This window comes from Pristiophorus japonicus, chromosome 27 (genome assembly GCF_044704955.1).
Source record: "Pristiophorus japonicus isolate sPriJap1 chromosome 27, sPriJap1.hap1, whole genome shotgun sequence".
In the NCBI taxonomy this organism is placed as follows: Eukaryota; Metazoa; Chordata; class Chondrichthyes; family Pristiophoridae; genus Pristiophorus; species Pristiophorus japonicus.
The window spans coordinates 7,709,945-7,736,401 of NC_092003.1; the positions used below are offsets into that span (position 1 = coordinate 7,709,945).

The 26,457-nt window shown below is 51.4% G+C and overlaps 1 protein-coding gene across 1 annotated transcript in view; it reads left to right on the forward strand.

Annotated features, from left to right (window-relative positions):
* The window catches only part of nudt22 (nudix (nucleoside diphosphate linked moiety X)-type motif 22), a 56,219-nt gene that overhangs the window by 14,854 nt on the left and 14,908 nt on the right, over window positions 1-26,457 (forward strand). Inside the window, exons 2-3 of the mRNA XM_070868211.1 lie at window positions 4,135-4,242; window positions 23,999-24,533. Of these exons, the coding sequence (XP_070724312.1) occupies window positions 24,027-24,533 (507 nt within the window). The 5' untranslated portion in view covers window positions 4,135-4,242; window positions 23,999-24,026. The remainder of the gene's footprint in view (window positions 1-4,134; window positions 4,243-23,998; window positions 24,534-26,457) is intronic.

Here is a 26,457-nt window from a genome sequence, read left to right on the forward strand (position 1 = left end):
TACTTAAAGGGTTGACAGTGGATAGGCAATGGCAAGCATTTAAAGATCACATGGATGAACTTCAACAATTGTACATCCTTGTCTGGAATAACAATAAAACTGGACCCATCCACCTCCATGGCACGAACCTGGTATTGCAGTACTTCCAGGAACGGTGCAGTGGCTCTAGGCCTTTTGGCTAAGAGCAAAAACATTGGCGCAGAGTGATCCTTGAATGGGCCCAGGGTGACCTTTGGCGTTTGTGATCTGACAAAGAATTGGAAAGATTGGCAACGAATAAAACATTTTTTTAAAAAAACAATAAAACTGGAAGGTGGCTCAACCGTGGCGAACAAGGGAAATTAAGGATAGTGTTAAATCCAAGGAAGAGCCATATAAATTGGTCAGAAAAAGCAGCAAACCTGAGGACTGGGAGAAATTTAGAATTCAGCAGAGGAGGACTACGGGTTTAATTAGGAGGGGGAAAATAGAGTATGAGAGGAAGCTTGCCGGGAACATAAAAACTGACTGCAAAAGCTTCTATAGATATGTGAAGAGGAAAAGAGTAGTGAAGACAAACGTAGGTCCCTTGCAGTCAGATTCAGGTGAATTTATAATGGGGAACAAAAATGGCAGACCAGTTAAACAAATACTTTGGTTCTGTCTTCACGAAAGAAGATACAAATAACCTTCCGGAAGTGCTGGTGGACCGAGGGTCGAATGAAAAGGAGGAACTGAAGGATATCCTTATCAGGCGGGAAATTGTGTTGGGGAAATTGATGGGATTGAAGGCCGATAAATCCCCGGGGCCTGATAGTCTGCATCCCAGAGTACTTAAAGAAGTGGCCCTAGAAATAGTGGATGCATTGGTGATCATTTTCCAACTGTCTATCGACTCTGGATCAGTTCCTATGGACTGGAGGGTAGCTAATGTAACACCTCTTCTTTAAAAAAGGAGGGAGAGAGAAAATGGGTAATTATAGACCGATTAGCCTGACTTCAGTCGTGGGAAAATGTCAGAATCAATTATTAAAGATGAAATAACAGCGCATTTGGAAAGCAGTGGCAGGATCGGTCCAAGTCAGTATGGATTTATAAAAAGGAAATCATGCTTGACAAATCTGGAATTTTTTGAGGCTGTAACTAGTAAAGTGGACAATGGAGAACCAGTGGATGTGGTGTATTTGGACTTTCTAAGGGCTTTTGACAAGGTCCCACACAAGAGATTGGTGTGCAAAATCAAAGCACATGGTATTGGGGGTAATGTACTGTCGTGGATAGAGAACTGGTTGGCAGACAAGAAGTTGAGAGTCGGGATAAACGGGTCCTTTTCAGAATGGCAGGCAGTGACTAGTGGGGTGCCGCAGGGCTCAGTGCTGGGACCCCAGCTATTTACAATATACATCAATGACTTGGATGACGGAATTGAGTGTAATATCTCCAAATTTGCAGATGACACTAAACTGGGTGGCTGTGTGAGCTGTGAGGAGGACGCTAAGAGGCTGCAGGGTGACTTGGACAGGTTAGGTGAGTGGGCAAATGCATGGCAGATGCAGTATAATGTGGATAAATGTGAGATTATCCACTTTGGGGGCAAAAACAGGAAGACAGAATATTATCTGAATGGCGGCAGATTCGGAAAAGGGGAGGTGCAACGAGACCTGGGTGTCATGGTACATCAGTCATTGAAAGTTGGCATGCAGGTACAGCAGGCGATGAAGAGGGCAAATGGTATGTTGGCCTTCATAGCTAAGGGATTTGAGTATAGGAGCAGGGAGGTCTTTCTGCAGCTGTACAGGGCCTTGGTGAGGCCTCACCTTGAATATTGTGTTCAGTTTTGGTCTCCTAATCTGAGGAAGGATGTTCTTGCTATTGAGGGAGTGCAGTGAAGGTTCACCAGACTGATTCCCGGGATGGCAGGACTGACATATGAGGAGAGACTGGATCGACTGGGCCTGTATTCACTGGAGTTTAGAAGGATGAGAGGGGATCTGATCGAAACATATAAAATTCTGACGGGATTGGACAGGTTAGAAGAATGTTCCCAATGTTGGGGAAGTCCAGAACCAGGGGACATAGACTAAGGATAAGGGGTAAGCCATTTAGGACTGAGATGAGGAGACACTGAGTTGTTAACCTGTGGAATTCTCTACCGCAGAGAGTTGTTGATGCCAGTTCATTAGATATATTCAAGAGGGAGTTGGATATGGCCCTTACGGCTAAAGGGATCAGGGGATATGGAGAGAAAGCAGGAAAGGGGTACTGAGGTGAATGATCAGCCATGATTTTATTGAATGGTGGTGCAGGCTTGAAGGGCCGAATGGCCTACTCCTGCACCTATTTTCTATGTTTCTCCAGCGATTTGAGGTATCTACTGTATATGGTCCACGTCTCTGAGCCATACAGGAGGGCGGGTATCACTACAGCCCTGTAGACCATAAGCTTGGTGGCAGATTTGAGGGCTTGATCTTCGAACCTGGGTAATGGTGACGTCCAATCCAGTCGCCTTCTTCACAGCCGTCGCTGTCCTGCACCAGCACATGCTGTACCTTAAAATGGCATGCCTCTACACGCTGCTCCTTTTGAAGGCCCTGACCTGCTGATTGTCCTTGCAGGTTGGGCCACCGTGCCGAATGCCGTGGGCAGGTACAGCAGGAGCGGCGAGGTCGGGGCGCAGGAGCGGCGAGTGATCGTAGAGCGATGCTATCAGGGCCCGGGAGAGGCGTGAGTCGAGGGCCCAGAAGAGGCGAGGGGCCCAGGGGCAGCACGGGCCCAGCCCCACACTGTGCGATATGTGCGCACTAGGTCCGTGCAGCAGAGCTGGTCTCCAGTCGTCCTGGTTAACCCTTGCCCCTGGACCAAGACCTAATCTGTCAAGCCCGTGTGGTGGCTGGTGTGCAACGGTCACCCCACGTTAAAAAAATCCACTCACAGGCATCTTCCACCCTTCAGGATGTAGTTCGGGATCCGGAATATTAGGTCCTTCATTGAAACATCTGTGAACTCATCCTTTTTTGGTGTGGAAGCAAGTCATCCTCGCTTCGAGGGACCGCCTTTGATGATGATATATACAGAACAGAATGTGTACTAGCCTGTTTTATTTCACATGTTATTGAGATAAATTTGCATATAAGTATAGGAATCTAATATTGCAATGTTAACAACGAGAATATATACCGACTTGATACAGAATCTATGCTCTCATTGTTGAATATACTGGCCTATGTTTTCATACTCAGAATCAGAATCATATATGTCATGTAATGAATATGAACAAACAGAACTATCGGCCCATTTAGATCAGTTTGCCCCAGGCCCATCAGGCCCTGTGTCTTCCAGTTCAAGGGGTGTGAAGAAGAAACTGGGGGGTAGGGGCGGAGGGGAGGGACTTGGGAGGTACCCGCTGGTCCTTCTGCCTCGGAGTAAAGGAAAAGAAAGACTTGCATTTCACGACCCTCAGATGACCCAAAGCGCTTTACAGCCAACAAAGTACTTTATTGAAGTGTAGTCACTGTTGGAATGTGGGAAACGCGGCAACCAATTTGCGCACAGCAAGCTCCCACAAGCAGAAAAGTGATAATGACCCAGATCCTCTGTTTTAGTTACGTTGATTGAAGGATAAATATTGGCCCCAGGACACCGGAGAGAGCTCCCCTGCTCTTCTTCCAATAGTGACCATGGGATCTTTTACACCCACCTGTGAGGGCAGACGGGGCCTCGGTTTAACGTCTCATCTGAAGGACCGCACCTCCGACAGTGCGGCGCTCCCTCAGTACTGCGCCTCCGACAGTGCGCCGCTCCCTCAGTTCCGACAGTGCGACGCTCCCTCGGTACCGCCCCTCCGACAGTGCAGTGCGACGCTCCCTCGGTACCACCCCTCCGACAGTGCAGTGCGACGCTCCATCAGTACCGCCCCTCCGACAGTGCAGTACGCGCTCCCTCAGTACCGCCCCTCCGACAGTGCGGCACTCCCTCAGTACTGCACTGGGAGTGTCGACCTAGATTTTGTGCTCGGGTCTCTGGAGTGGGAATTGAACCCACGGCCATCATGTCTGAGGCGAGTGTGCTACCCACTGAACCATAGCTGTCGTGCTGAAAGTGCTAGAATATGGGTTGAAACCAGTCATTACCCATTTGCTAAACTCTTGATTTCAGCTGAGCATACAAGAGGGAGGTGCTGATCAGAGCATGACAAGAGAAGAGGATCTATGGCAATATCCCACTTTCTGGTTGTCGCTTTGAGGAAACGCTATTGTTGTTCAGGTGAGTCTTTCTCTTTACTTTTTCTTTATTTCTGCGATGTGGTCATCACTGCCAAGGCCCAGCATTTATTGGCCATCCCTAATCGCCCCTGGAGAAGGTGGTGGTGAGCCGCCGCCTTGAACCGCTGCAGTCCGTATGGTGAAGGTGCTCCCACAGTGCTGTGAGGGAGGGAGTTCCAGGACTGTGACCCAGCGACGCTGAAGGAACGGCTGTTAGATTTCCAAGTCAAATGGTGTGGGATTTGGAGAGGAACGTGGAGGTGGTGGTGTTCTCCTGCGCCTGCCGCCCTTGTCCTTCTAGGCTGCAGAGGTCGTGGGTTCAGGAGGTGCTGCCGACGAAGCCTTGGCGAGTTGCTGCAGTGCATCTTGTAGATGGTGCACACTGCAGCCAGGGGGCGCCGGTGGTGGAGGGAGTGGACGAGGGCCACTCACTGAAACCACCCTATTGTCAGCCTGGACTGACAGGAATGATATCACCTTCCCCAATAGCTGTGCGGCGGGGGAGGGGGGCGGAGTCAGGGCCAGGCTCTTGTTCCTTCCCACACCATCATCATCATAGGAAGTCCCTCGGAATCGAGGAAGACTTGCTTCCACTCTTCAAGTGAGTCCTTAGGTGGCTGAACAGTCCAATACGGGAACCACAGACTCTGTCACAGGTGGGACAGATAGTGGTTGAGGGAAGGGGAGGGTGGGACAGGTTTGCCGCACGCGCCTTCCGCTGCCTGCGCTTGGTTTCTGCACGCTCTCAGCGACGAGACTCGAAGCGCTCAGCGCCCTCCCGGATGCTCTTTCTCCACTTGGGGCGGACTGGTCTTTGGGCCAGGGACTCCCAGGTGTCGGTGGGGATGTTGCACTTTATCAGGGAGGCTTTGAGGGTGTCCTTGAAACGTTTCCTCTGCCCACCTTTGGCTCGTTTGCCGTGAAGGAGTTCCGAGTGGAGCGCTTGCTTTGGGAGTCTTGTGTCTGGCATGCGGACAATGTGGCCTGCCCAGCGGAGCCGGTCGAATGTGGTCAGTGCTTCAATGCTGGGGATGTGACACCAGCACAAGAAGAAATGGTTAACTCCCTGCTGGAGAGTCGCGTGTATGGGTATGTTGGGTGAGAACAGATTGGGTTTGGATGTGATATTCTTCATGGACAAATCCTACATTTGCCATCTAGGCTCACAGATGAACAACAACTTGCATTTATATAGCAGGTTTAACGTAGTGAAACGTCTTAAGGCGCTTCACAGGAGCGTTACAAATCAAAATTTGGCCCCGAGCCGCATAAGGAGACATTAGGGACAGGTGACCAAAAGCTTGGTCAGAGAGGTCGGTTTTAAGGAGCGTCTTAAAGGAGGAGAGAGAGGCGGAGAGGTTTCGGGAGGGAGTTCCAGAGCTTAGGGCCCAGGCAGCTGAAGGTATCGTCACCAAAAGCGGAGCAGTGGAAATTGGGGTTGCTCAAGAGGCCAGAATTGGAGGAGCGCAGAGATCTCGGGGCGGTGGGGTGGAGGGGGGGGCTGGAGGAGATTACAGAGCGAGGGGGGAGTGGGTGCGAAGCCATGGAGGGATTTGAAAACAAGGATGAGAATTTTTAAATCTGGCCAGGAGCCCACGTGTGTCAAGGAGCACAGGGGATGATGGGTGGCCATTTGGGCGACGGAAGATGGCATTTTCAGGAGAGGGGAACGGGCAGAAAAAGGGAAACTTAACCCTACACCCCCAAACCCCCTCCCCGCCTTGTAAACTAACTGCAAAATGAAGGTTCAGTGCGCGTATTCCAGCGATTTATCAGCGAGTTTGATGTCGCAGTGCTTAATTGAAATGTAGCCATCGCCACACAGAACAACTGAAGTGAATTAGTATGTCCCAGGGCAACGCCAGTGGTTAAGTAAATGTCTGTGTTGTGTTATTCATCTCTTGTGTTTTTCAATGCGGTTTAGTAATGTTTTAAATTCACAGATTAATGTGGCTTCTTGTGCAAAGAAAACACTGCTCTCCCCTTGACTCTCGTACGCCAATTCTATTTAGTCCTGTAAAGACCATATTCTGCTTAACCACAACTGCCTTGCACTCCGCCGATGGTTCAGTGGGTGAAGGCACTGCCCGTCGCGATGCTGGGTCACACAGGCCGCGAAGGTGCCAGGTTCCATCCCTTGACTGCTGAGCCAGACCACCTCAGCAACAACAGCATTTGGGTCCTATAATAGCTGTGTCGGCCGTGGCTCAGTGGGTAGCACCCTTGCCTCAGGGTCAGAAGGTTGTGGGTTTCGAGTCCCACTTAATCACCAAAATCTAGGTTGACGCTCCAGTGCAGTGCTGAGGGAGCGCCGTACTGTGCTGTCTGAGGGGCGGCACTGAGGGAGCGCCGTACTGTGCTGTCGGAGGGGCAGTGTTGAGGGAGAGCAATACTGCGCTGTCGGAGGGGCAGTGCTGAGGGAGCACCATACTGCACTGTCGGAAGGACGGCACTGAGGGAGCACTATGCTACTGGAGGGGCCGTGCTAAAGGAGCACCGCACTGTCGGAGGGGCAATGCTGAGGGAGAGCCGCACTGTCGCAGGGGCAGTACTGAGGGAGAGCCGCACTGTCGGAGGGGCAATGCTGAGGGAGAGCCGCACTGTCGCAGGGGCAGTACTGAGGGAGCGCCGCACTGTCGGAGGGGCAGTACTGAGCGAGCACTACGCTGTTGGAGGTGCTGTTTTTTGGATGAGACGTTAAACCGAAGCCCCGTCTGCCCTCTCGGGTGGACGTAAAAGATCCCATGGCACTGTTTGGAAGATGAGCAGGGGAGTTATCCTCGGTGTCCTGGGGCCAATATTTATCCCTGAATCAACATAACAAAAAACAGATGATCTGGGTCATTATCACATTGTGCGTGGGAGCTTGCTGTGTGCAAATTGGCTGCTTTTCCCACATTACAACATTGACCACACTTCGAAAGTACTTCATTGGCTTGAAAGCGTTTTGTCAACGTGCATGTCACCTGACCTTTAACCCTGCACAGCTGGAAATCCTCACTAGACAGATGATTTTGTAGAACGATCGGAACCCACAGCCTCGAGCATTCTTGCCGCAACCTCCTACACGTTCTCATCAGCAGGCTCGTCATTGGGTTACGCAGCCTGTCCCAACTATCTTCCTGACTACAGGGAGTATTGCAGAGGACTGACAGTACGAGAGCACCGACCAAGCACAGTTAGCAGGACCGCCCGATGTGTAAATCGAGCTGAATTCCACACACAAGCGGGCTGCAGCACCCTGGTGTCACTCTGGGGCAAATGCACCAGCGCCGAGATCTCGAAGGGTTGTGGAGCTGGAGGAGACTACCGGGATGGGGATGGGCGAGACCCCAGAGGGATTTGAAACCAAGGAAGAAAAGGAAAAATGAAAGACGTGTGTGTTTGTGTGTATGTATACATTGTGCCCCACCCCCCACGGCCTGCGAGAGATCAGCTCCGCAGGTCGACAAGTAAAAGAGCTGGAGCAGTGAACCACTTAGACCTCCGGCAAGAGCTGCTCCAAAGATTTTGAGATGGGCGATTAGGTGATGTCCTCAAAACCCTGGTCGGAGTTTTGGAGCGCGGGCAGGAACATCGGCAGGGCCCAGGTTACAGAGGAGTGGGAAGGTCGGGGCGGATGAGCGGCCAGTGTTTGTGGCGGAGGTGCGACAGATGAGGCTACGGGACCCAGAAGAGCCGAGGGCCCAGGGGGCAGCACGGGTCCAGCCCACACTGTGCGATATGTGCGCGCACTAGGCCCGTGCAGCAGAGCTGGTCTCCAGTCGTCCTGGTTAACCCTTGCCCCTGGACCAAGACCTCGCTCTGTCAAGCCCCGTGTGGTGGCCGGTGTGCAACCGTCACCCCACGTTAAAAAAAATCCATCCACAGGCATCTTCCACCCTTCAATTGGAGTTCAGGACCTGGAACATCGGGTCCTTCATTGAAACATTGGTGAACTCATGGAAGCAAGTAATCCTCATTCGAGGGACCGCCTGTGATGATGATATATATGGCACATTTCACGACCACAGGACATCCCAAAGCGCTTTACAACCAACGAAGTAGTTTTGAAGTGTGGCCACTGCTGTCATGTCGGAAATGCACAAGCGCAACGACAGTGCGGCGCTCCCTCAGCGCCGCCCCTCCGACAGTGCGGCGCTCCCTCAGCGCCGCCCCTCCGACAGAGCGGCGCTCCCTCAGCACTGCACTGGGAGTGTCAGCCTAGATTTATGCGCGCAAGTCTCTGGAGTGGGACTTGAACCCACAACCTTCCAACTCAGTGCCGAGGTGCTACCCACTGAGCCAAGGTTGTCACTAATGAGGTCAATTGTAAAATCGAGGAGCTGCCGAACCTGGAGCCAATGCAGCTCAGCGAGCACAGGGGCGGGGCGGGGGGGGGGCGGCGGTGATCATTGAACGGGACTTGGTGAAGTTAGGACACAGGACAGCAGACCAGGAATACTCTGGATACAGCAGCAGCTGGATGTTGAGTTGGTTAGTGTTGTCAGGGCCATCAAGGCAGGCACTGGAATTGGCTTCACTACACCCAATAGATAGATAGATAGCTATAAATAGTGCTGGAGCACCAGGCCCTGGAACATGGTGGGCTGCCCCGACCTGTGTGAGAACACCACCGCAGGTCGGGGCTATAAATAGAGCTGGAGCGCAGTGCCCTGGAACATCGTGGGCGCAGGTGCAGCGAATGAGGGTACAGAGCCCAGGCGAGCTCAGGCCCACACTGCGATATGTGCGCGCACTGGGTCCGTGCAGCAGAGCTGGTCTCCAGTCGTCCTGGTTAACCCTTGCCACTGGACCAAGACCTCGCTCTATCAAGCCCCGTGCGGTGGCTGGTGTACAACGGTCACCCCACGTTAAAAAAATCCACCCACAGGCGTCTTCCACCCCCTCAATTGGAGTTCAGGACTGGAATATTAGGTCCTTCATTGAAACATCTGTGAACTCTCGTGGAAGCAAGTCATCCTCGTTCGAGGAACCACCGATGATGATGACCCCAATTGCCATTCACTGGTGCTCGGTAAAGCTCAGGGGTGTATACATTGGTAGAGAGCTGGAGTGTGTGTGATGCACACGTGTGTGTGTGTGTGTGTGTGATTCACACCATGGTCGAAGATCCCGCCGATGCTCACGTGAGGAACAACCACTTCGACGAGGAGCCAGAGTACAATGCCCACTCCAAAACCGAGGCCCTCGCGCGAGGGGCGGGGGAAGAGTATTGCGGAAGGGAAGGCAAAGGGGGTTAAAAACAATAATCTGTGCAAAGCGATATCGGCCATAACGCCGGATTGTGTAGATTAAATCAGAGCCTGAAAGACCTGCAGTTCAAAGACAACTAATTAAAAGCTCTAGCTGCAATCTCGATGGCAGGAGTCTGTTAAATGGTTGATTTCAGTGCAGCTAATGTGAGTTGAGGCAGTGTTCAAATGGCACATGAATATCTAGCCATCTATCTTAACCTTTCTGCTGACTGCGCTTTGCAATCTTTCTTTCAAATCAGATTTGCTGTGCCGCATTACAAAGAAATAATGCGGTTTGGATATTGTTTCCAATTTATTTCCTCCCTCTCTTCCTTAAGGTTGGGGTAGAGGCGGCCTGCCCACGCGTAACTCGCACAAATGGCCATTTTCTTCATTCGTTTCCGCAATGCGGGCGTCGCTGGCAAGGTTGGCATTTATTGTCCATCCCGAATCACTTGTGAGAAGGTGGTGTTCAGCCACCGCCTTCAACCACTGCACCTCCTGACTCCCCAAAGCCTTTCCACCATCTCATCATCATAGGCAGTCCCTCGAACGAGGATGACTTGCTTCCACGAGTTTGCAGGTCTTTCAATGAAGGACCCGATGTTCCAGTCCTGAACTCCAGTTGAAGGGGTGGAAGATGCCTGTGCGTGGATTTTTTAACGCGGGGTGACCGTTGCACACCAGCCACCACACGGGCTTGACAGAGCGAGGTCTTGGTCCAGTGGCAAGGGTTAACCAGGACGACTGGAAACCTGCTCTGCTGCACGGAACTAGTGCGCACACATATCTCACAGTGTGGGCTGGGCCCGTGCTGCCCCTGGGCCCTCGCCTCTTCTGGGCCCCGTACCTCATTCGCCGCACCTCTGCCACGATCTCTCGCCACTCCTCCGCCACAAACATTCACCGTACCTCCGCCACGATCTCTCGCCACTCCTCCGCCACAAACATTCACCGCACCTCCGCCACGATCTCTCGCCGCTCCTCTGCCGCTATCTCACACCCCTCCACTGCCACAATCTCTCACCGCTCTTCCATAAACAATCACCGCACCTATGCCACATACTCTTGCTGCTCATCTGCCCCGACCTTCCCACTCTTCTGCACCTGTCTTCCACCATCTACAAGTCACAAGTCAAGAGTGCGATGGAACACTCTCCACTTGCCTGGATGATTGCAGCTCCAACAACACTCATGAAGCTCGACACCGTCCAGGACAAAGCGGCCCGCTACCCACCACCTTCAACACTCACTCCCTCCACCACCGGCGCACCCTGGCTGCAGTGTGTACCATCTACAAGATGCACTGCAGCAACTCGCCAAGGCTTCTTCGGCAGCACCTCCCAAACCTGTGACCCCTACCACCTAGAAAGACAAGGGCAGCAGGCGCATGGGAACACCACCACCTCCACGTTCCCCTCCCAGTCACACACACCACCCTGACTTGGAAATATATCGGCCGTTCCTTCATCGTCGCTGGGTCACAATCCTGGGACTCCCTCCCTAACAGCACTGTGGGAGCACCTTCACCACACGGGATTGCAGCGGTTCAAGAAGGCGGCTCACCACCACCTCCTTGGGGGCAGTTAGGGATGGGCAATAAATGCCGGCCTTGCCAGCGACGCCCACATCCTGATAACATTTAAATTATAACAGTGACTACACTCCAAAGGTACTTCTTTGGCTATAAAACGCTTTGGGATATCCGGTTGTCATGAAAGACGCTATATAAATGCAAGTCTTTCAGAGATTGCTTCTGGGGGGGCATAGTCTCCGAATAAGGGGCTGCCCATTTAAGATGGAAATAAGGAGGAATTTTTTCTCTGAGGGTTCTAAATCTGTGGAATTCTCCGCCACAGAGAGCTGTGGAGGCTGGGTCATTGAATATATTTAAGGCGGAGACAGGACGATAAGGGAGTGAAGGGTTATGGGAAGTGGGCGGGGAAGTGGAGCTGAGTCCATGATCAGATCAGCCATGGTCTTATTGAATGGCGGAGCAGGCTCGAGGGGCCGAATGGCCGACTCCTGCTCCTGTTTCTTATGTTCTCATCATAACTAGCAGATGATCTGGGTCATTATCACATTGCTGTGTGTGGGAGCTTGCTGTGCGCAAATTGGCTGCCGCGTTTCCCACATTACAACAGTGACCACACTCCAAAAGTACTTCATTGGCTGTAAAGCGCTTTGGGACGTCCGATGGTCGTGAAAGGCGCTGTCGAAATACAAGTCTTTTTGAGATTTCTCCGAGTCTATCAGCAATCGCGTCCTGATAGGAAGCATTAGTAGCTTAATCTTAACTGGACCAGGGTTATCCGCTCACCCTTTCCAGAAGCACGCGGCGTTTCCAAGTATTGTTCCGTTGCTGCAGACCATCAAATTCACATTTCAGCTTACTAAACGGGTAATTGTTCCCATTAATTCCCTCAATTATTTCCGGGGAATTTGGCTTCAATGACTGATTGAACAACGAAGTGGTAATGCTTGTGGCAGCCTTTTTAGCCTCCTCTCCACTTTCCCTCTGCACAGCACGTCCTTTGTGCGACGTGTTATCTACCATCGCAGCACACAAACAATGGGATAAATTAGTGCCACAATGGGCTTGTGTGCTGGACAGTTCAGGTTCCTTGCCCTCGACCTGCTGGCCCTCAACAACGAGAACCTGCATTTATATAGCACCTTTAACGTCGTGAAGCCTCCCAAGGCGCTTCACAGGAGTGCGTTAAGACAAGTGGAATTCAATCCAGGTAAGTGTGAGGGGGCATAGTCTTAGACTAAGGGGCCGCCCATTTAAAACTGAGATGAGGAGGAATTTCTTCTCTGAGGGTTGTAAATCTGTGGAGTTCACTGCCTCAGAGAGCTGTGGAAGCTGGGACATTGAATATATTTAAAACAGAGATAGACAGTTTCTTAACCGATAGATGAAGGAATTGAGTGTAATATCTCCAAGTTTGCAGATGACACTAAACTGGGTGGCGGTGTGAGCTGTGAGACGGATGCTAAGAGACTGCAGGGTGACTTGGACAGGTTAGGTGAGTGGGCAAATGCATGGCAGATGCAGTATAATGTGGATAAATGTGAGGTTATCCACTTTGGGGGCAAAAACAGGAAGGCAGAATATTATCTGAATAGTGGCAGATTAGGAAAAGGGGAGGTGCAACGAGACCTGGGTGTCATGGTACATCAGTCATTGAAAGTTGGCATGCAGGTACAGCAGGTGGTGAAGAAGGCAAATGGTATATTGGCCTTCATAGCTAGGGGATTTGAGTATAGGAGCAGGGAGGTCTTACTGCAGCTGTACAGGACCTTGGTGAGGCCTCACCTGGAATATTGTGTTCAGTTTTGGTCTCCTAATCTGCAGAAGGACGTTCTTGCTTTTGAGGGAGCACAGCGAAGGTTCACCAGACTGATTCCCGGGATGGCAGGACTTCCATATGAGGAGAGACTGGATCAACTGGGCTTTTATACACTGGAGTTTAGAAGGATGAGAGGGTATCTCATAGAAACATAAGATTTTGACGGGACTGGACAGGTTAGATGCAGGAAGAATGTTCCCGATGTTGGGGAAGTCCAGAACCAGGAGACACAGTCTTAGGATAAGGGGTAAGCCATTTAGGACTGAGATGAGGAGAAACTTCTTCACCCAGAGAGTGGTGAACCTGTGGAATTCCCTGCCGCAGAGAGTTGTTGATGCCAGTTCATTGGATATATTCAAGAGTGAGTTCGATATGGCCCTTACGGCTAAAGGGATCAAGGGGTATGGAGAGAAAGCAGGAAAGGGATACTGAGGTGAATGATCAGCCATGATCTTATTGAATGGTGGTGCAGGCTCGAAGGGCCGAATGACCTACTCCTGCACCTATTTTCTATGTTTCTATAAGGGATTAAGGAGTTATGGGGAGCGGGCAGGGAAGTGGAGCTGGGTCCATGATTGGATTAACCATGATCGTATTAAATGGCAGAGCAGGCTCGAGTGGTCGTATAGCCTATTCCTGCTCCAATTTCTTATAATGCATTTGGGGAGGGCTAACAAGGCAACATCAGAAATAGAAGCAGGAGTCGGCCATACGGCCCTTCGAGCCTGCTTCGACATTTCATCATCATCATTGGCAGTCCCTCGGAGATGAGGAAGACTTGCTTCCACTCCAAAAGTGAGTTGTCTGGTGACTGTACAGTCCAGTGCGGGAATTACGGTCTCTGTCCCAGATAGTGGTTGAAGGAAAGGGTGGGTGGAGAGTCTGGGTTGCTGCACGCTCCTTCCGCTGCCTGCGCTTGGTTTCTGCACGCTCTCGGCGACAAGACTCGAGGTGCTCAGCGCCCTCCCGGATGCTCTTCCTCCACTTAGGGTGGGCTGGTCTTTGGCCAGCGACTCCCAGGTGTCAGTGGGGATGTTGCACTTTATCAGGAAGGCTTTGAGGGTGTCCTTGAAGCGTTTCCTCTTCCCACCTGGTGTCGCTTGCCGTGTCGAAGCTCCGACTAAGAAGTGCAGAGGAACAAAGGGACCTTGGAGTGCAGGTCCACAGATCCCTGAAGGTAGCAGGCCAGGTAGATAAGATGGTTAAGAAGGCATATAGAATACTTCCCTTTATTAGTCGAGGCATGGAATACAAGAGCAAGGAGGTTATGCTTGAACTGTATAAAACACTGGTTAGGCCACAGCTGGAGTACTGCGTGCAGTTCTGGTCACTACATTACAGGAAAGATGTGATTGCACTGGAGAGGGTACAGAGGAGAGTTACAAGAATTTTGCCTGGACTGAAGAATTTTAGCTACGAGGAAAGATTGGATAGGCTGGGTCTGTTTCTTTGGAACAGAGGAGGCTGAGGGGAGACCTGATTGAGGTGTATAAAATTATGAGGGGCCTGGATAGAGTGGATAGGACGAACCTATTTCCCTTGGCAGAGGGGTCAACAACCAGGGGCCATAGATTTAAAGTAATTGAGGGGAGGTTTGAGGGGAAATGTCTTCACCCAGAGGGTGGTGGGGGTCTGGGGCGGAACTCACTGCCTGAAAGGGTGGTAGAGGCAGAAACCCTCACCACATTTAAAAAGTACTTGGATGTGCACTTGTAACCTACAGGGCTATGGACCGAGAGTGGGATTAGGCGGGATAGTTCTCTGTCGGCCGGCGCGGACACGATGGGCTGAAATGACGACCTCCTGTGCTGTGAATTTCTATGATTCAATGAAGGCAAATAAATTTGACACTGCGCCATAAGAAGAAATTATCGCAGGTGATCAAAAGCTTGGTCAAAGAGGTAGGTTTTAAGGTGCGCCTTAAAGGAGGATAAAGAGGCGGAGAGGTTTAGGCAGGGAGTTCCAGAGCTTGGGGCCTAGGCATGGCCACCAATGGTTGAGCGATTATAAGCGGGGATGCTCAAGAGGGCAGAATTTGAGGAGCGCAGACATTTCGAGGTTGTGAGGCTGAAGGAGGTTACAGACATAGGGAGGGGACGAAGCCATGGAGGGATTTGTAAACAAGGATGAGAATTTTGAAATCAAGGCGTTGCTTAACCGGGAGCCAATGTAGGTCAGCGAGCACAGGGGGTGATGGGTGAGCGGGACTCGGTGCGAGTTAGGACACGAGGCAGCGAGCACAGGGGTGATGGGTGAGCGGGACTCGGTGCGAGTTAGGACACGAGGCAGCGAGCACAGGGGGTGATGGGTGAGCGGGACTCGGTATGATCGGGTATGGTTCACCAGGTGCTGACTGTGCTCCCGATACTCAAGACTGATTCCGCGCACAGGTTCCAGCAAAGATCACTGTGCCCCAGCAACACACGAGGGAGGCAAATGGTGAAAAAACACTTGCATTTATATATTTTTTTTATCTTTATAGAATGGGGTTAAATCTAGAGATCCAGCATTGCCTTCAGCGCAATAACGAGGGAGTGCTGCAGTGTCACTGGTGCTGTCTTGCAGATGACTGGTGTGAAGCCCTACAGCTGAAGGATTATGGAGAAGTCTCACTGACGGTGGTGGCATTAGTTTTTGGCTAACCCATTTCAAGACTTGCATTTATATAGCGCCTTTCACCATCTCTGGATGTCCCACAGTGCTTAACAGTCAATTAAGTACTTTTTGACCTGTAGTCACTTGTAATGTAGGAAACGCGGCAGCTAATTTGCGCACAGCAAGCTCCCACAAACAGCAATGCGATAATGACCAGATCATCTGTTTTAGTGATGTTAATTGAGGGATAAATATTGGCCAGGAGACTGAGGAGAATTCTTCAAATACTTGCTCTGGGATCTTTTATGTCCACTTGAGATGGCAGATGGGTTTAACGTCTCATCCGAAAGATGGCACCTCCGGCAGTGCGGCGCTCCCTCAGCGCTGCCCCTCCGACAGTGCGGCGCTCCCTCAGCGCTGCCCCTCCGACAGTGCGGCGCTCCCTCAGCGCTGCCCCCCTGACAGTGCGGCGCTCCCTCAGCGCTGCCCCCCTGACAGTGCGGCGCTCCCTCAGCGCTGCCCCCCTGACAGTGCGGCGCTCCCTCAGCGCTGCCCCCCTGACAGTGCGGCGCTCCCTCAGCACTGCCCCCCTGACAGTGCGGCGCTCCCACACTGGAGTGTCAGCCTCGATTTTTGTGCTCAAGTCCCTCGAGTGGGACTCGAACCCACAACCTTCTGACTCAGAGGTGGGTGTGCTGCCCACTGAGCCAGGGTTGATACTGGAAGATCAGTTGTGATGTTCCCCCTGCCCCCAACCCACCCCCCCCACCCACCCATGGTCGAGCGACCTGCTGATGCTCATCACTTCATGAGAATGGCCACTTAAGGCAGGATTCTGAAGAGTGACGGTGCTTCTTTTGTATTCATTCACGGGATGTGGGCATCACTGGCGAGGCCCAGCATTTATCGCCCATCCCTAATCGTCCTTGAGAAGGTGGTGGTGAGCCACCTTCTTGAACCGCTGCAGTCCCTTGTGGTGTTTATTCTTCGTCTCAGTTTGATAGCGGTTTGGGACAACATGTCTCCGGGCTGGTGCAGGCCTCTGGATCACTAATATGACATAACCATCATCATAGGCAGTCCCCTGGCAGTCCACTCTCAACACGAGTCCTTAGGTGGCTGAACAGTCCAATATGAGAACCACCGTCCCTGTCACAGGTGGGACAGACAGTGGTTGCAGGAAGGGGAGGGTGGGACTGGTTTGCCGCACGCTCCTTCCGCTGCCTGCGCTTGGTTTCTGCACGCTCTCGGCGACGAGACTCGAGGTGCTCAGCGCCCTCCCGGATACACTTCCTCCACTTAGAGAGGTCTTTGGCCAGGGACTCCCAGGTGTCGGTGGGGATGTTGTACTTTATCAGGGAGGCTTTGAGGGTGTCCCTGTAACGTTTCCTCTGCCCACCTGGGGCTCGCTTGCCGTGAAGGAGTTCCGAGTAGAGCGCTTGCTTTGGGAGTCTCGTATCTGGGGCATGCGGACAATGTGGCCCCGCCCAGCGGAGCTGGTCGAGTGTGGTCAGTGCTTCGATGCTGGGGATGTTGGCCTGGTCGAGGACGCTGATGTTGGTGCGTCTGTCCTCCCGGGGGATTTGTAGGATCTTGCAGAAACATTGTAGGTGACATAACCACTATGCTAGCGTGAACCCGGCTATGTCTCGACAGCGTCTTCGGGTGCGGTGTGGGAACAGTCGGGAATAAAAAGAATGCCCCAGTAACAAGGAGTGAGGGAGTTCGCTGTGCTCAGAGCCCCTGAGCCTTGCATTTGGTTCCCAGCCAACCGCAGCCTATTTTCCTGATCATATTTCTTAAATAACCGTTGAAGATGATTTAATCTAAGCAGAACATTTCCTGGCAAACTACCCCTATCGGGCACATGTACAAGAATTCATGGCCATTCCGTAGCATCTGTTTGACCTTTCCATATCCTGGAATTCCCGCTCTAAACCTCTCCGCCACTGGACATCTGTGAACCAGTTGGGTTTTTACGACAATCCTACAGTTCCACACTCACCATTACTGACACGAGCTCTTTAATTCCAGATTTATTTAATTCACTGAATTTAAATTCCCCAGCTGTCGTGGTGGGATTTGAACTGGTGTCTCCAGATCATCAGTCCAGGCCTCGGGATTACTGGTCCCGTAACATAACTACTCTGCCATCGTACCCGGTGGTTAGAACATAACAAACAGGAGCAGGAGTCGGCCATTTGGCCCCTCGAGCCTGCTCCACCATTCAATAAGATCATGACTGATTTGATCATGGACCCAGCTCCACTTCCCCGCACGCTCCCCATAACCCAGTAGTGGGGAAAATGTTGGAATCAATTATTAAAGATGTAATAGCAGCACATTTGGAAAGCAGTGACAGGATCGGTCCAAGTCAGCATGGATTTATGAAAGGGAAATAAATCATGCTTGACAAATCTTCTGGAATGTTTTGAGGATGTAACTAGTAGAATGGACAAGGGAAAACCAGTGGATGTGGTGTATTTGGACTTTCAAAAGGCTTTTGACAAGGTCCCGCACAAGAGATTGGTGTGCAAAATTAAAGCACATGGTATTGGGGGTAATGTACTGACGTGGATAGAGAACTGGTTGGCAGACAGGAAGCAGAGAGTCGGGATAAACGGGTCCTTTTCAGAATGGCAGGCAGTGACTAATGGGGTGCCGCAGGGCTCAGTGCTGGGACCCCAGCTATTTACAATATATATCAATGATTTAGATGAAGGAATTGAGTGTAATATCTCTAAGTTTGCAGATGACACTAAACTGGGTGGCGGTGTGAGCAGTGAGGGGGATGCTAAGAGTCTGCAAGGTGACTTGGACAGGTTAGGTGAGTGGGCAAATGCATGGCAGATGCAGTATAATGTGGATAAATGTGAGGTTATCCACTTCGGTGGCAAAAACAGGAAGGCAGAATATTACCTGAATGGTGGCAGATTAGGAAAAGGGGAGGTGCAACGAGACCTGGGTGTCATGGTACATTAGTCATTAAAGGTTGGCAGCAGGCGGTGAAGAACACAAATGGCATGTTGGCCTTCATAGCTAGGGGATTTGAGTATAGGAGCAGAGAGGTCTTACTGCAGTTGTACAAGGTCTTGGTGAGACCTCACCTGGAATATTGTGTTCAGTTTTGGTCTCCTAATCTGAGGAAGGACGTTCTTGCTATTGAGGGAGTGCAGCGAAGGTTCACCAGATTGATTCCCGGGATGGCAGGACTGACGTATGAGGAGAGACTGGATCGACTGGGCCTGTGTTCACTGGAATTTAGAAGAATGAGAGGGGGTCTCATAGAAACATATAAAATTCTGACGGGATTGGACAGGTTAGATGCAGGAAGAATGTTCCCGATGTTGGGGTAAAGTCCAGAACCAGGGGACACAGTCTAAGGATAAGGGATAAGCCATTTAGGACCGAGATGAGGAGAAACTTCTTCACTCCGAGAATTGTGAACCTGTGGAATTCCCTGCCGCAGAGAGTTGTTGAGGCCAGTTCGTTAGATATATTTAGGAGGGAGTTAGATGTGGCCCTTATGGCTAAAGTGATCAAGGGGTATGGAGAGAAAGCAGGAAAGGGGGACTGAGGTGAATGATCAGCCATGATCTCATTGAATGGTGGTGCAGGCTTGAAGGGCCGAATGGCCTACTCCTGCACCTATTTTCTATGTTCCTCTGTAACACTTTATTCCCTTATCGCTCAAAAATCTGTCTATCTCCGCCTTAAATATATTCAATGTCGCAGCTCTCTTAGGCAGCGAATTCCTCTGAGAGAAGAAATTTCTCCTCATCTCAGTTTTAAATGGGCGGCCCCTTATTCTAAGACCATGCCCTCTCGTTCTAGTCTCCCCCATCAGTGGAAACATCCTCTCTGCATCCACCTTGTCGAGCCCCCTCATAATCTTATACGTTTCGATAAGATTGTCTCTCAGTCTTCTGAATTCCAATGAGCAGAGGCCCAACCTCCTCAACCTTTCCTGGAATTCCCACCCTAAACCTCTCCGCCTCTGGACATCAGTGAACCAGATGGGTTTTTTCCCGACAATCTGGTAGTTTCGTGGTCATCATTACTGACACTAGCTTTTTAAAATTCTGGGATTTAAATGCCCCAGCTGCCCTGGTGGCATTTGAACTGGTGTCGCTGGATCATCAGTCCAGGCCTCGGGATTACCGGTCCAGTAACATAACCACTCTGCCATCGTACCCGGTAGTTATGGGGATGTAGAACGCTCGACCTGAAAAGGTGGTGGAAGATGATTCCGTAAATAATTTTGAAACCGAGTTACTTGCGGATGTGGAACTTAGACTTACGGACAACTGAGACTGCTCTGTATTCGAGCCGGCAGAGGCCCGAGGGGCCGAACGGCCTCCTTCCGTGCTGTACCTTTCTGTGAATCTCTGAAAAGTTATTTTTTCCTGTTTCGTTATCATTTGGAGCTTATTGTTAAGGATTAATCAACCTAATTGATTAAGCAAAAGAAGGCAGGGGAGGGGGCAAGCTACAAATGAGCCATGATCTAGTGGAGCAGGCTCGAGGGGCCGAATGACGACCTCCCGTTCCTATTAAAGCAGTACTTGCCCTGATGCCGCCATATACCTGCAGGCTCACAACAGCACTGCCCGGATCTCGACCAGAGTGGATGAAATCTGTGTCCTTTAAGAATTTAGAATGATCTCATCAGCGACCACAAAGCTGGTTTTATTAAAACACACAGGGAGAGACTCTGGCGTGATGGGCTGAATGGCCTCCTTCTGTGCCTCGCCGGGGGAAGAATGTATTTATGAAAAAAAAAAGAGATGTCACACCATCACATGAGTTCGCGTAGGCCAATGGCTGGTAGATCGCGCATTCAGTCTTCCCTCTTTTTGCGAAATTGACGTGAAACTGGACAGGTCCGGCTGGAGTTCCGGCTCGCGGGGATTCCCCTTTTGAGTGTGCGGGGATTCCCCCTCCATGGAACGCAGTGTTGCAGCTGGGGCCGTGTCACAGTGAGAGAAAGATACATGGCGTTCCACAGGCGAGACTCCCACCTGTAAGGATGTGGAGAGAGGAAAGAATTGTTCAGCTCACACAACCCTCCCCCCTCCCACCACAGGCGCACTCTTTCAAAAATATACTTTATTCATATATAAAATGTTCACAATACATTGGAAAATAGTTCAGTACCTCGCAGTCAGCAATTCCATACAATTCGTTTGGATGCTGACAGCAGTTCCATACAATGCACTAGCGTACATTTCATTTCAAGTTTAGTACAGTTGAGTACAATCCGTAAATCTCGTTACATGTAGTACTGTGCAAATAAGGGCGTTACACGGAGCAGATGAGAACAGGTTTACATTACATTCCAGGATACATTTCAACACCGATCACGAATCGCGTTACATGTAGCACTATGCAGATGAAAGCAGTATATGGAACGGGTGGGCATACATTTATATTTCTAAAGAAGTTACTAAACAGTGCAGAGACTTTCATTATACATGGCACAACACAGGTGTTTTCCAGTACATGGTGCTCTATGTATACAAGCAGATTAACACGTACGGCCCGAGGGGGGTCTGATTCCATCCCCTGGGTTTACCGTGGCGGAAGGGCTTTAGACTGTGGCTCTTCCCCATCGTGCCTTTGCAGCGACTGCACCAATCTTTAGTGCGTACCTCAGCACGTACTCCTGGACCTCGGCACTTTCACCAACCTGGCAGTAGTTTCTTATTTCACTTGAAACTCCCACTGCTGGGGAGGGGAGAGAGAGAGAGAGGGTGGGGTGTGATCACCTGTGTGTGAAGATGGCCTTCGAACTCGCCCACGGCAAGCGAGCCCGAGGTGGGCAGAGGAAACGTTACAAGGGACCACCCTCAAAGCCTCCCTGATAAAGTGCAACATCCCCCACCGACACCTGGGAGTCCCTGGCCCAAAGACCAGTCCGCCCTAAGTGGAGGAAGTGCATCCGGGAGGGCGCTAAGCACCTCGAGTCTCGTCGCCGAGAGTGCGCAGAAACCAAGCGCAGGCAGCGGAAGGAGCGGGCGGCAAACCAGTCCCACCCTCCCTTTCCCTCAACCACTGTCTGTCCCACCTGTGACAGGGACTGAGGTTCTCGTATTGGACTGTTCAGCCACCTAAGAACTCATGCTAAGAGTGGAAGCAAGTCTTCCTCGATTCCAAGGGACTGCCTATGATGATGATGAGAATAGATCAGACAGTCTCAAAGCTTTCTTGCCCAGCACACTTTTTTTTTGTTACTTGCCAATTTCCTGAAAGTGCAGACTCTTTCCGGGACAATTCCACTCACAATCTTTCTGCCTAAGTGGCAAATCTGTGTGCGGTGTGAGAACGTAAGAATTAGGAGCAGGAGGAGGCTGTACAGCCCCTCGAGCCTGCTCCACCGCACTGTCGGAGGGGCGGTACTGAGGGAGCGCCGCACAGTCGGAGGGGCAGTACTGAGGGAGCGCCGCACTGTCGGAGGGGCAGTACTGAGGGAGCGCCGCACTGTCGGAGGGATGGTACTGAGGGTGCGCCGCACTGTCGGAGGGATGGTACTGAGGGAGCTCCGCACTGTCGGAGGGGCGGTACTGAGGGAGCTCCGCACTGTCGGAGGGGCGGTACTGAGGGAGCGCCGCACTGTCGGAGGGACGGTACTGAGGGAGCGCCGCACTGTCGGAGGGGCAGTACTGAGGGAGCGCCGCACTGTCGGAGGGGCAGTACTGAGGGAGCGCCGCACTGTCGGAGGGGCAGTACTGAGGGAGCGTCGCACTGTCGGAGGGGCAGTACTGAGGGAGCGCCGCACTGTGGGAGGGACGGTACTGAGGGTGCGCCGCACTGTCGGAGGGGCAGTACTGAGGGAGCGCCGCACTGTCGGAGGGGCAGTACTGAGGGAGCGCCGCACTGTCTTTCGGATGAGACGTTAAATACAGAGACTCCGCCTGTACTCTCAAGTGGACGTAAAAGATCCCATGGCACTATTTCGAAGAAGAGCAGGGGAGTTCTCCCCGGTGTCCTGGGCCAATATTTATCTCCCTACCAACACATAAAAACATTACCTGGTCATTATTGCTGTTTGTGAGAGCTTGCTGAGTGCAAATAGTGGGTACGGTGGCAGAGTGGTTATGTTACTGGACCAGTAATCCAAAGGCCGGGACTAATGATCCGGAGACCAGAGTTTGAATCCCATCACGGCAGCTGGGGAATATAAATTCAGTTAATTAAATAAATCTTAAATAAAATGTTAGTATCAGTAATGGTGACCATGAAATTAGCAGATTGTCATAAAAACCCATCTGGTTCACTGATGTCCCTTTAGGGAAGGAAATCTGCCGCCCTTACCCGGTCTGGCCGATATATGACTCCAGACCCACAGCAATGTGGTTGACTCTTAAATGACCTCACGAGACACTCCGGTGTACCAAACTGTTGCGCAAAAAAACAAACTTCACCACATGGGCTGCAGCGGTTCAAGAAGGCGGCTCACCGCCACCTTCTCAAAAGGGGCAAATAATGCTGGGCTTTGCGACACCCACATCCCAGGAACATATTTTTAAAATTGGCAGCCGTGTTTCCTACTTTACAACAGTGGCTACAATTCAAAAAGTGCTTCGTTGGCTGTAAAGCGCTTTGATACGTCCTGAGATCATGAAAGGCGCTAAATAAATCAAAGTCTGTCTTTCAAGTGTTACAGGGCTTGACAGGGTAGATGCAGGGAGGGTGTTTCCCCCCGGGCTGGGGAGTCTAGAACCAGGGGTCAAACAGTCTCAGGATAAGGGGTCGGCCATTTAGGACTGAGATGAGGAGGAATTTCTTCCCTCAGAGGGGGGTGAATCTTTGGAATTCTCTGCCCCAGAGGGCTGTGGAGGCTCAGTCGTTGAGTATATTCAAGGCTGAGATCGATAGATTTTTGGACTATAGGAATCGAGGGATATGCAGATAGAGCGGGAAAGCGGAGTTGAGGTCGAAGATCAGCCATGATATTGAACGGCAGAGCAGGCTACTCAAAGAAGTTTACAGCACACAAGGAGGCCATTTTGGCCCATCGTGTTCGCGCTGGCCGACAAAGAGCCATCCAGCCTAATCCTACATTCCAGCTCTCGGTCCATAGCCCTGTAGGTTACGGTACTTCAAGTGTGTAACGTAAGCGCCTGTGAGAATGCTCACAGGTTTGTAGAGCTGTTGAGTTGGGAGTGGCTTAGCCAATCACGTGATGTTCACAAGGCTCAATAAAACCCCAGCCAGTTGGGTTTGGGGGATGAGGTATGCAGTTGTGAGCCTGGTGGATGAACAGGTAATGTGTAGTGTGATTGTTCAACCTTTTGCTAACAAACCGACTGGTTCTTCATAGCAATGTGTTGCTGTGAATTCTTAAGCAAAGAAACCATGAAGCAAATACCTTAGTGCATATCCAGGTACTGTTTAAATGTGGTGAGGGTTTCTGCCTCTACCACCCTTTCAGGCAGTGAGTTCCGCCCCAGACCCCCACCACCCTGTGGGTGAAGACATTTCCCCCTCTAAACCTCCGGCCGATTTAAATCGACTCCTGCTCCTAATTCTTATGTTCTGTTCCAACTCTTTGCTTTTCCTTTGCTTTCAGGCGCTTCCGGTGCCTCGAGGGAACGGCCATGGACGCAGCCGTGGACACCGACACGGACGCAGACATTTCCATTATGCTCCAGTGCCCCTTCATGGGCGAGCTGAGGCAGGAGCAGGTCCGGGTGGAGCTGTCGCCCGAGTACAACCGGCGTGTGCTGGGCGGCCACGAGCGGAAGATCGCGGAGATCTGGGAGCGGCGGCGGCGGGAGAACCCGGCGCTCTTCAACGGAGCCAAGTTCCGTGTCCGCGCGGCCGCGCTCGGCGGCGGGAGCAGCGGGGGGCTGACGCTGACCCTGCGGCTGGGCCTGACTTGTTACCGTGACTACCTGGGCACCAACTGGTCCGCCGACGCCCCGCAGCTGCGGCGCCTGGGCCGGGCCCACCTGGGGGACAGCCAGGCCTACCTGGCCGATCCCCTGGGAGTTGGGGCCATGCTGGAGACGGCCGACAGCCACTTCGTCTTCCTCCGCAGGAGCCAGCAGGTGGCCGAGGCGGCGGGTCAGGTGGACGTTCCCGGCGGGCACCCCGAACCCAAGGTTTTCCTCTCAAAATGGCCGCTTTGCTGCTCAAAATGGCCGCTTTACCACTCAAAATGGCCGCTTTGCCACCCAAAATGGCCTCTTTGTCACCCAAAATGGCCGCTTTACCTCTCAAAATGGCCGCTTTGCCGCTCAAAATGGCCGCTTAGCCGCTCAAAATTGCCGCTTTACCTCTCAAAATGGCCGCTTTGCACATGCAACAACAGCTTACATAGAAAGACTTGCATTTATCTAGCACCTTTCACAACCCCAGGACATCCCAAAGCACCTTACAGCCAATGAAGCACATTTTGAAGTGTAGTCACTGTTGTAATGTGGGAAACGCAGCAGCCAATTTGCGCATGGCAAGCTCCCACACACGGCAATGTGATAATGACCCAGATCATCTGTTTTTTGTTATGTTGATTGAGGGATAAATATTTGCCCCAGGACACTGGGGATAACCCCCCTGCTCTTCGAAATAGTGGCCATGGGATCTTTTACATCCACTTGAGAGGGCAGACGGGGCTTCGGTTAAACGTCTCATCCGAAGGACAGTCCCTCCGACAGTGCGGCGCTCCCTCAGCACTGCGCAGGTCCCTGGAGTGGGACTTGAACCCACAACCTCCTGACTCAGAGGCAGGAGTGCTGCCCACTGAGCCACAGCTGACACTCATAAGATACATGACACGGAAACATTCGGCCCAACCTGACCATGCCGGCATTTATGCTCCACTCGAGCCTCCTCCCGTCTTTCCTCATTTATATATATCAGCAAAGCCCTCTATTCCCTTCTCTCCATATGCTTGTCCAGCCTCCCCTTAAATGCATCGATACTCTCCTCAACCCCTCCCTGTGGCAGTGAGTTCCACATTCTCACCACTCTCTGGGTGAAGAAGTTTCTCCTGAATTCCCCATTGGATTTATCAGTGACTATCTTATATTGATGGCCTCTAGTTATGCTCTTTTCCACAAGTGGAAACATTCTCTCTGTATCTACTCTATCAAAACCTTTCATCATTTTAAAGACCTCAATTAGGTCACCCCTCAGCCTTTTTTCCAGAGAAAAGAGACCCAGCCTGTTCATCCCTTCCTGTATACTGTTACATCTGTAATGCACTTATGAATGACTCCACGGGGCAATGTGTTGTACTCAAACTGTAGTGACCTTGGTCCTTTATTCGTAACTCCAGAGTGAGGTACAAACATGGTGAGCAGCCTTTTATACTGGGCCCTGCACACCTATGCAGGTGACCCTCAGGTCTCCCACCGCAGTGCCCTCTGGTGGACAGTCTCTGCCACAGGGACAGGAAACCCTGGTCTCCACCAGTTGCACCCTCTAGTGGTGCCAGCAGAGTATATACACAGTGTAAACCTTATTGATAGTACATCAGGTATCGAGTCTCCATCTTATGCAACTATACAGTGACTATACAGAGTATATTTATAGTCTGCATATATAACATATACCCTCGCATTTCTGGTATCACCCTCATAAATCTTCTCTGCACCCTCTCCAGTGCCTCGATATCCGTTTTTATAATACAGCGACCAGAACTGTGCGCAGTGCTCCAAGTGCGGTCTAACCCAGGTTCGACTGTCTGTCCCACCTGCGACAGAGACTGTAATTCCCGTATTGGACTGCACAGTCACCTGAGAACTCACTTTTGGAGTGGAAGCAAGTCTTCCTCGATTTCGAGGGACTGCCTATGACAAACCACGGTTCGATACAGCTTCAGCATAACTTCCCTACTTTTCAATTCCATACCTCGAGAAATAAACCCTAGTTCTTGGTTTGCTTTTTATGGCCTTGCGAACCTGTGTCGCAACCTTTAGTGATTGGTGTATTTGTACACCGAGATCCCTTTGTTCCTCTACCCCACCTTTTAATATAGCGCCTTAACATAGTAAAACGCCCCAAGGCGCTTCACAGGAGCATTAT